Source organism: Lagopus muta, chromosome 26, assembly GCF_023343835.1.
Source record: "Lagopus muta isolate bLagMut1 chromosome 26, bLagMut1 primary, whole genome shotgun sequence".
Taxonomy (NCBI): domain Eukaryota; kingdom Metazoa; phylum Chordata; class Aves; order Galliformes; family Phasianidae; genus Lagopus; species Lagopus muta.
Window position 1 is genome coordinate 1330192 of NC_064458.1, and position 9644 is coordinate 1339835.

Genomic DNA, 9644 nt, shown 5'->3' on the forward strand with positions numbered 1-9644 from the left:
TGATCAAACGAGCTCTGGGTTATTTATTTCTAAAACAGCCAACAGCCAAAGCTGCTGGGCCAAAGGATTTCACACCAAGCAGAGGGGACCACCCCAAGAGCTCTGACCTCGCTGGGAGGAGCAGAGACCCTATAAAGACACACACACACAGCCAGGGGAGGCAAACTACGCAGAGCAAACCCCAAAGTCTGTTCCAGGAAATGAGGCTGCTGCCCCAAACCCACCGCACTGTGACAGTCCCTGCTGGGATCCCTGCTGGCAGCAGAGCTTTGGGCAACGGTTTGGAGCCTGCAGCAGCAAACCCCACTGTGGGAACCTGGCTCTAATGTCACTGCATGGGGCCGGAGCAATGGGGACAGGCACAGCGGTGATGGGTGGCAGAAGGGGAGAGGCAATGCACTGCTGCACCCCGATGCATAAAACCCATCCTGCCAAGAGCCGGCTGCAGGAGCGTCCCCATGACCCAAAGGCACATGGAAGCAGGGAAACCAACCGAGGTGGGAGTGAGGTGACGAAGACAAACACCCCACAGGCATGGGACACGAGCACGGCTCCCAGCTGCCCCAGTCAGGACACGGCCAGGTGCTGGTGGAAGTAGAGGCCGAAGAGGCTGGTGACGACCTGGCACGCGGCCACCCACCAGGTGAGGAAGGCAAAGAGTCCACGGAAGAAGAGCGGGGTGAGGATGCCGCCCAGCACGCCCGTGATCTGCTCCACTGCCGCACGCACGTCCTCTCCATCCTCACCACCAGGATGCGAAGCTGTCACGGCCACCGCCATGGGGACGGAAGGGGACTCTGGGTACAGCCCCCACGAGTGGTGCCCTGTGGGGCAGAGGGGCCGGTAGCCGAGAGGGGGGGGGGGGGGTCAGTCCCCATGTCCCCAGCCCTGATCCCTGCAGCTGAGCCCGGTGGTGACTCACCCAACGTCTTGAGCAGCAGCGCACAGTGCAGGGTGAGGATGATGGGCCCCAGGTACTGCAGGCTGACCACAGGCACGTAGCAGTAAATCCTCGTGATCTGTGCACAGACGGCCATCAGCGGTGTGGCTGACAGCCAACCCTCAGCCCGGCCCCCCGCACGCACCTTGCGCTGGATTTCCACGGCGGCGATGCGTCCCGCTTCCTTCCGCATCTGCTGCACCCAGCGCTCGGCCAGGCACAGGTAAGCCTGCAGGTGGGGACGGGTGGCTGCCAGGCGCAGCCCACACAGCCCCACCACAGCCCAGAGCCGCGCCGTGTTGTAGGCTGAGTCCGACAGGCTGCGTGGGGGGGAGAGGACGGGGTTGCTGGGGGGGTCCCACGCTCCGGAATCTCCCAGGGAAGGAATGGGGACGAGGTGCGCCCGTGCCTCAGTTTCCCCTCAGAGGATGGCCGTTGCCCCCCGTGCTCCACTCACATCTGCACCGTCTGTTTGCCCATGGGCGTGTGCAGCAGGAAGTCCCGTGAGATGGGCCTGATCCACATCACCACCACCAGTACCGGAGCCAGGAAACTCACATGGAGCAGAACCCTGCGGCGCAGACATCAGGCACAGCCGCGTCCCCGTCTCCTCCCTCTCCCGGCCCCCCTCACTCTCTGCCACCACAGCAGAACCAGGGGTGTCCCGGCTCCTATGCCCCCTCCCCACACCGCAGTGTCACCCAACTGGGCCAGAGGTCTGTCGGCTGCCATCCGGAGGGCGTCGAGATGCGTCTGGGCCAGGCGCAGCCCCGGGAAGGTCAGGCAGGCACCGAGGAAGGAGCAGAGGGCCACCAGCCCCAGCTTGAAGGCCAGCTTGGCGAGGGGCAGCCTGCAGAAAAACAAGGGAAGGCGGGGAAACGGCTTGACCCCAATCCCACAGAGCTGTGGGGGATCCTCTGTCCTTTGGGTCACAGAGGGACAAAGCACTGTTTTCAAAGCAATCTCCAAAAATAAACCGCCATTTCCCATCCTGAAATCAACTCACGTCCAATCCCACCCCCGTGGCTTCAGGATGCTCTCCAGGTTGCTGCTGACACTGTCCAGCCCTGTGGGCAGCACACAGCCATCAGTGGATGCCCAGGGCCGCCCACCTCACCCCGGCTCCCCGCACCCACCGGGCTCCAGGCCGAACTCCAGATAGTCCTCGCGGACCACCAGGACCACCATGGCCAGGAGGACAAAGAAGAAGGCGAAGGTGAGGCAGACGGAGCGCTCGCCGCCCTCCTCTGAGCGGAAGTAATGGCGCATCACCATGAAGAAGACCTTTCTGAAGGCAGGGGGGGGCTGTCAAGGAAATGGGGGGGCTGCAGGGACAACCCCCACACCAGTGGGACCCCCACACCATCCATGCCGTTAGGCCCATAGGGAAGGCTCTTGCTGGGCACAGCTCAGCAGCAAAGCTTTGTAAGTCCATCAATTTTCATCTTCTACCCCAAATGGCATTTCATTGCAAAAAAAAATAATAATAATAAAGGAAAAGGAGCAAAAAGAGCAGCAGCAGGCACAAGGATACATGGAGAAGAAGACGGTGAGCAGGCACCAGAGCACCCCGAGGTTCATCTCCCTCTGTGGCTCCACCACACAGCTGTAGCCCTCGGTGAAGACGTACACAGCAGTGGCGTAGACGGCAAAGTCCACGAACCATTGGTACTCCAGGAAATAGCGCAGCACTGCAGGCCGTGAGGAGATGTCAGCACTGTGGCTGTGGGTCACCAAATGGGGCTGGGTGCAGGGGGAGAAGGGCGCTGGGAGGTACCAAGAGCATCCACGGCGGTGATGGGGGAGGTGTCCAGGTGCAGGTCGATGTCACGGGGCACTGAGAGCGGCTTGTCATCTGTCACACCATTCATCCTCCTGCAAGGGATGGGCTTGGGGAACTGGGCACGGAGCTGGAGAGCGCCTCGCGTCCCCCATTGTTGTGCATCCCCATTTGGGAGCTCCTCATCATAAAATCAGGAAGGTTGGAAAAGGTCTCTATGATCACCAAGTCCCACCTGACCCATCCCCATCACTCCCTCCCATCGCTCTGCCTTGTAGGGATGCACGGGGTTGTTGTGACCCAAGTGCAGAACTGGCACTCAGCCTTCTTGAACTTCAGCCTGTTGACAGCAGGGACCCCTGGTACCCTCAGGCAGCTCAAGGGGAACCCAACACTGGGCATCACTCCCACCACCCCCCACTGGGTGTCTGCAGTGCTGACCTGTCCCGCTTGGTCTTGGGGCGCTGCTTCCCTGCCAAGGCACGGAGCTCCTCTTCTGATGGGTGCTTGTAGCGGTGCAGGCTGCACAGCAGCAGGAGTCAGCGGGGCCGGGTTTACCCCAAACCCTGTGGATGAAGGGCTGGGGGGGGGCATACCTGCCATTGCAGAGCAGCCAGCGAGCGAAAGAGCAGTGCGGGGCCAACTTCTGCATGATGCTCGCTGCCAGCAGGCTCACCACCACCTGCACCCCCATCACCGCCTGCACGGGGATGGTTCAGGGTTTGCATTGCCACAACCCTGCCTGGAGCCCCTCCGTGCCGGGGGAGCCCCCAGCAGCAAAGGGGCTGTGGGACAACCCAGGCATGCGTACAGCCCTGGGCATGCACCAGTCACTTTAGAGCATACTGGGCATGCAATACCCCAGATGCAGCCCCCCAGAGCAGCCCACCTTTGGCCGTGCACCCCTTGAGCACAGACTCCCCTCGACCCAACTTGGATGTGCAACCCCTGCCTGTGCACTCCCCGGGACAGCCTTGGCCACGCACCCTGAGCATGCACCCACCATGCAACACCTCCGGCCGTGCACCCCTCCGGCACAGGCTCGGCTATGCACCCCGGAGCACGAACCCAGCAACACCCCTAGGCACTCACCCACACCGGAGCACCCTGAGCATGCAACCCCCTAAACGTAACCCCCTCGGGACAGCCCGTTCACACACCTTTGAGCATTCCCTCCCCTTCATGCACCTCCCCCGGACAACCATGCAACCCCCCCCCCCCCCCCCCAGGCCTTGCACCCCCCGCCCCGCTCTCACCATGCTGGGGTCAGCGCAAAGGCGGCCACAGGAAGCCCACCCTCCACCCCTTCTCCCAGCTGGCCAATCCGACGCCGTCCTCGTGACGATTGGCAGCTCTTTGACCAATGGAAAGGCAGCGTCGCGGGGGGGGGGGCGGGCCCTCTGCTGGCGGTCTGTTCCGCGGGCGCTGCCTGCTGGGAGCTGTGGTTCCGTGCCGTGTTTGCGTTCCGTGCGTGCAGCCCTGCGGAGCGTGTGCGTGTGTGCATCGTGCGTGCGCCCTGTGTGCTGTACGTGTGCACGAAGGGAGGCTTTGCAATGCCCGCGCAGCCCCGCGGTTGTTGTGCTCGGAGTGCAGAGGTGCGCACAGATCTGAAAGCTGCGGCTCCTTCTGCACGAGTTTCCCGTTTGATGCATTTGATGCATTTGACCCCCTTGCTGCCCTGTGACACCGGAGGGGACAAAGTGGGCAATGCCAGGGCAGCGCTGTCTGACGGCAGGGGAAGGGTTTGTGCAGCGTGCATCGCTCTGTGTGCTTCAAACCGTACCGTGCATCGCTGCACGCGTTGCAAACAGCTTCGTGCATTGCAAACAGCTTCGTGCATTGCAAACAGCATCGTGCGTTGCTCCTGGCACTCCAGGGTGACCCGGGCCCAGCACGGTGCTCGAGAGCACTTCACGCTGACCTCTCTGACCTCGCTATGGGCACCAGTTCACCCCAACGGGGGAGGTCCCTGGCGCTGCCGGTGCCCCCAGGCCGGGCTGGGGCGATGCCCAGGGGTTGCCATGGATATCGATCTTCCGGGCGACGGGACGCGTTCCCGCTAGATGTCGCTTCCGCCCGTGCCCCGAGCGTCTCCCGTGGGTTGCGGTACCCGGCCCGGGGCGGAGGGCAGCAGCAACCTCCCCAGACACCCCCGGATCCGCGCAGCCCTCCACCGATAGGGCCGAGCTCACGGGTTACGACGCCCCCGAGCCCCCCACTGCTGACTGCCGGGCGCCCTCACCACGAGCAGAGCCCCCCGCCCCCAGCACCGCCCGTATCCCGACCCCCCAAACCCCCGGACCCCCACCCCTCGCAGGGGATGCACCGGGGGGATGTCGGTGCCTGGAACGAATTCGGGGCCCCGGGAACCCCCCGCCATCCCCCCCCCCCCCCCCGGCCCAGTGTCGGGTTTCAGTTCCAAAAAAAAAAAAAGGGGAAAGGGGAAAGATGGATGTTCTGAGCACCTCAGCCCCGGAGACACAAAAGCTCCTTTGAGGACTGATTTTACACCGCTCCCTCCTCCTGCGGGATGCTCCAATTTGCATCAGCAATAGGAGCTGCTGCCGCGGGCGGTGCTCGACTCTGCTGGGATGTCGGCGTGCCGTTAACGGGGTCCCCACCCCGTGCTCGGGGACAGCGTGCCAGGCCTGGCCACGTCCCCAGTGCTGCTGGGGCCGCATCCCAGAGCCGATCCCAGGGATGTGGCAGCAGAGCTCCCATCCATCCTATGGCAGAGAGCCCCATGGATGTTGGAGACCCTGTGAGCATTATGAACCCTATGGCTGTTGGGGTCCCTATGGGTGTTATTGACCCTACGGTTGTTGGGGTCCTTATGGGTGGGTGTTGGGGACCCTCTCAGGGACTTTGCCCTCTGGGGCAGCTGTGGGTTCAGAGCTGCCGTCCTGTTTCCCCCCGCCGAAGTTTTCCATCTCGCACAAAGGCGGTGGGGCTGCGGTGGGCATTGTCTGGGCTGCATTGCATTACCCAGAGCTCCCGGAGAAATCACTTGTATTTCACGCTCCATTGAGCAGCTGCCTGTATATATTTTCTGTGTTGCACTTTTAGCATGACAAAGGGAGAGGGCCTGTGAACTCCTTGCTCTTCAGACCTCTCCGACACGTCCCCCGAGCGGAGCCCCCCTCGGTTAGCATAACAAACTGCCACGCTCCTTCAGCCGCGCTGCCCCGGCCCTCGGCGGGGTGACTGAATGCACGGCTCAATATTTGGGTGGTGGGATGCTGCTGCAGGCGCGTGCGGTGCCGGTGCGATGGGTTTGGGAGAGGACAGCCCTGAGCTGCACCCACATGGAGCAGAGCTGCGTTTTGGTGCTCGTCCCAAAGTGTCAAAGCTGATGGTGGGGTCCTAGGGGAGCTCGGAGCCCCCTCCAGATCCAAGGTTGGATCTGCAGCTTGGGCATCCCGACAGTGAGTAAGAACTCAGGCTCACAGACACCGGTGCTCCTGGTTTTGGAGCTGCAGGGATGGGTTTCCAGGCTCAGCTGTAAGGCAGCAGCTGGGAATTTGAGCTAAAGCCACGCAGGTGGGAGCTGGGAGCTGCAGTGAGTCCTGGGGGGGGGGTGGCATAAGTTGGGGAGGGGTGGGAGCGGTGGGTGCTGGTGCCCCTCCTGTCCCCACTGTGAGTCCCCCCAGTGCCACCACTGCTACCAGGCTTTGGCAAAGCAGAGCTGGGCCCGGTTCCCAGCATTGGACTGAGATAGAAGAGAGGGAGACTGCGCACAGGAGAGGCACAGGAGCTGATCCCATGGCTGTGCCCTGCAGCACAGTGGCTGTGCAGAGATGGCTGCTGGCTTCCAAAGGGGTTGGGACAGCTTCTGCAGGGCTGGGGACCCTGGGGAAAGAGGTTTGGGGCGGCTTATAGGAAAATTCTGCTCCAACATCAGCAACACAAGGGAGACCAGGCTGTGACACTGCTGTAGGCTTTCAACACCTTTAATATACTTGTTGTTGTTTATCCTTTTCACCTCCACTTGCTGCAGGTCTTGTGTCCCCCGGTGCCTTGGGCTCAGTGTTTGCAGCTCTGTGCCCCAGGACCCCCAGGGTCCAGTGATGGGACAGAGTAAGAATTTACCCTGGGGACAGGGAGGGGACCTGCCTGGACCCTGCCCACATTTCAGGCAATGCCTGGGCTCTCTTCCAGCCCTTCTTGGCCATCCAGACCACACGGCATCCTCTCACATCACCTGTTAAAGGGAGAAATGGGTGTGAGCCCTCGATGGACACTGCCAGAGTCCCATCCCCAGGAGGTGACAGTGCCACCACCCACCCTCTGATCAGAGCCCACCTTGGCAGCGTGGACAAACATCACATCCCAGTGTGCAGAAAGGTGGGTGCTGCCCCCAGATCCTCACCGAGAGCTGTGCCTTGTGCTGGGTGTGCTGCAAACAGGCTGTCCTGGGGAAAAACAGTGGTGTTCTCAGCTGTGTCCTCATGCCATGGGTCAGCCGAGGGGGATCCAGCGCTGTGGCTGTGGGATGCAGTCAGCAAATCCCTGTTCCTGTGGAGGGACACAGAGCATCAGCATCCCGGTTCCATCCCACACTCCTTCCCCACCAATGCAATCCTCCCTTGGTGGGACCTGAATTCGCTCCTTAATTGCTCATCTTTGTGTTCTCCCTTCACGTTCGGCCTTCAGCGCTGCTTTATGGGGTGCTAAACCTGCACTGACAAGTGCTGCATGGCATAAATCCCCGCCAAGTGCCTGTTCCATTGCTTCACCCAGCCCCGATCCCCGATCCCTGCCTCCAATGAGGTTTTGGGGTGAGGGTTCATCCTCCCATCCATGAGGATGCTCTGACGAGGCCACATCTGTGCCTGATCTCAAAGGAGCCTTGTCTGTGGGATGCAGATGCTGCAGAGCCCCATTCTGGGGGTATTGCTCCCACTCCTTTATGGGCTTGGGATTCAATGCAGTGCCGGCTCTGCCCCAGTGCCACCCCGTGTGCCCCCCTGTTACAGCCCTATGGGGTGATGCTGCTCCACCTGAGCTCGGTGCAGGGGCTGGGGCTGGGATGGGGGGTCTCAGCAGATCCTAAATGCAGAGGGAATGAGAAGATCCCAATCCCACTGCTCCACACAGGTGGGAACCGGGGCCCCCGTCCTGTTCCCTCCTCCCCGGCTGCTCTGCCCTGGGAAAAGCCGGGCTGGGAACAGCTTGAGTGTCCGAGCGGGGAATTCATTTCAATAAATTTCCATAGGGATTAATTTTGCCCCTTCCCAGCAGCACGGCAGAGCCTGGTGCTGTGCGCGTGCATGAAGAAAGCCAGGGCTGGGGGTGGGGGGACGGGGGCATCAACAAGAGGCGTAAATAAAGCAGGGCTGGTGAGCACTTGGAAATGAGCAGAGCGAGAGCCGGTTTCAGCTGTCAGATTTGGGAGTTTTTAAGACTCCTTTGGGAGCACTGCAAGAAGTAGCGCCCGTTGCAGCAAAATAAAAGCAGGGGAGGAGGATCTCCTTTCCTCCTCCAGGAGCAAGGATGAGAGGGCCATGGTGTGGCCATCCTCTGCACCACGGGGCAATCGGCGCCCAGCAGCAGCGCTGCCCCTTTGCTGGGGATGGGGGTGGATGCAGTTTGCCCTTTGCCCCTGGTGCAATGCTGCTGGCACTGGGGCTGCCCACTGAACAGCTGCACGAGGCTCCTCTCAAGGCTCTTTTGCTGTGGGATACAAAGGAAAATAGTGCAGGACTGCAAAGATTTTGATTGTGGAGAGGAAGTGGGCGCACGGTGAGCAACTTTGTGCTGAATTCTGCCCATCCTTGAGAAGAGAAAAGGATGGTGGCTGCATCCTCCCTGCTTCTTTTTAGAAAAAGTGTGTTTTATTTGATGTAAATGAAGAATAGAGGTGTTTGTATGGCTGTGAATGGGGCATGTTGGCACCAGGTGCTCATGCCCAGGCAAGAAGGCACCTCCTGATATCAGCACTGTGACCTGCAAGGGTCAGCTGCAGATGGAGTGCTCAGCATGGCCTTAAATATCACCAAAAGCACCAATGGCTGAGCTGAGGGGGTTCTCCCCGTGGAAATGCTGATACTGGGGAAGAAAATGGGAGACCCTGCATAATCCCTGGTGCTTGGACCTGAGCATCGTCCCAAACGGACCCATTCTGGGACTGGCCACCAAGGCAGGGTGCTCTCTACTGAGAAATGGAATATCCAACCTGAGTCTGCTCCCTACAAAACGCTGTGAGTGGTGCTGGGATTTTTGAAAGCATCCTCTACATCTGGATTTTCTGCAGGAACGATGATGATGATTTTGGAGTGAGTTGTTGCCTTTGGGAAGCAGCATTCCCAGCCCTCACGCTGCCACCAGTGAGCAGCCATCAGCTTTTGGGTGCGACTGAAATGGAAACCGTGACCAAATCCCAACTCTGAGCACTGGGTTTGCACTCAGGAAAAGTCCCCTCAGCCATAAGTGCTTTCCCAAGGTAACAGCTCTCATCCTATCCCCTAACTCCCTGGGTTTAACCCCAGGGCCTTCCTGGGGAATGGGGAGCTGGCAGCATCATCCCGGTGGTGCTTCACCTTGTGTGCCTTTGGGGGTATTTCTTACAATAGGAATGACAGAGCCATACAGTGGTTTGGTTGGAAGGGATGATCTCTGAAGATCTGCCCCAACTGCTAACTGCACCTCATTTGCTCTCAGTGAGGCTTGGAGATGCCCCACAACCCTCCCCCAGCGTGGGGCTCACAGGGATGGAGCTGAACTCCCCCTTCCGTTCCTGCAGGAGCTCCCTGTGCTCAGGGCTCCTTGTGCCCAGTGCAGGACGGGCACTGCCTGGTCCCAGCTCCATCCCCATGCATGGACCTGGAGCAAGATCAGAACAGGAGTTTGAGGCAAAGCTCAGCATCAGCGCCGAGGTTCTCCGCTCTTTGCCATGGAAACAAGCGTTGCTAAGGGATTGCCTGA

General features: G+C 60.6%; 1 protein-coding gene across 1 annotated transcript; it reads right to left on the bottom strand.

Moving 5' to 3' along the window:
- TMEM161A (transmembrane protein 161A) lies at nt 1-4479 on the bottom strand. Its single transcript, XM_048927585.1, is given in 13 exon segments — nt 1-824; nt 923-1019; nt 1086-1260; nt 1398-1511; nt 1647-1790; nt 1947-2007; nt 2077-2228; nt 2475-2631; nt 2718-2815; nt 3162-3242; nt 3317-3420; nt 3977-4170; nt 4173-4479. Coding segments are annotated over 13 exon segments (1941 nt in total). The 3' UTR covers nt 1-567.
- Between the last annotated feature and the right edge of the window lie 5165 nt (nt 4480-9644).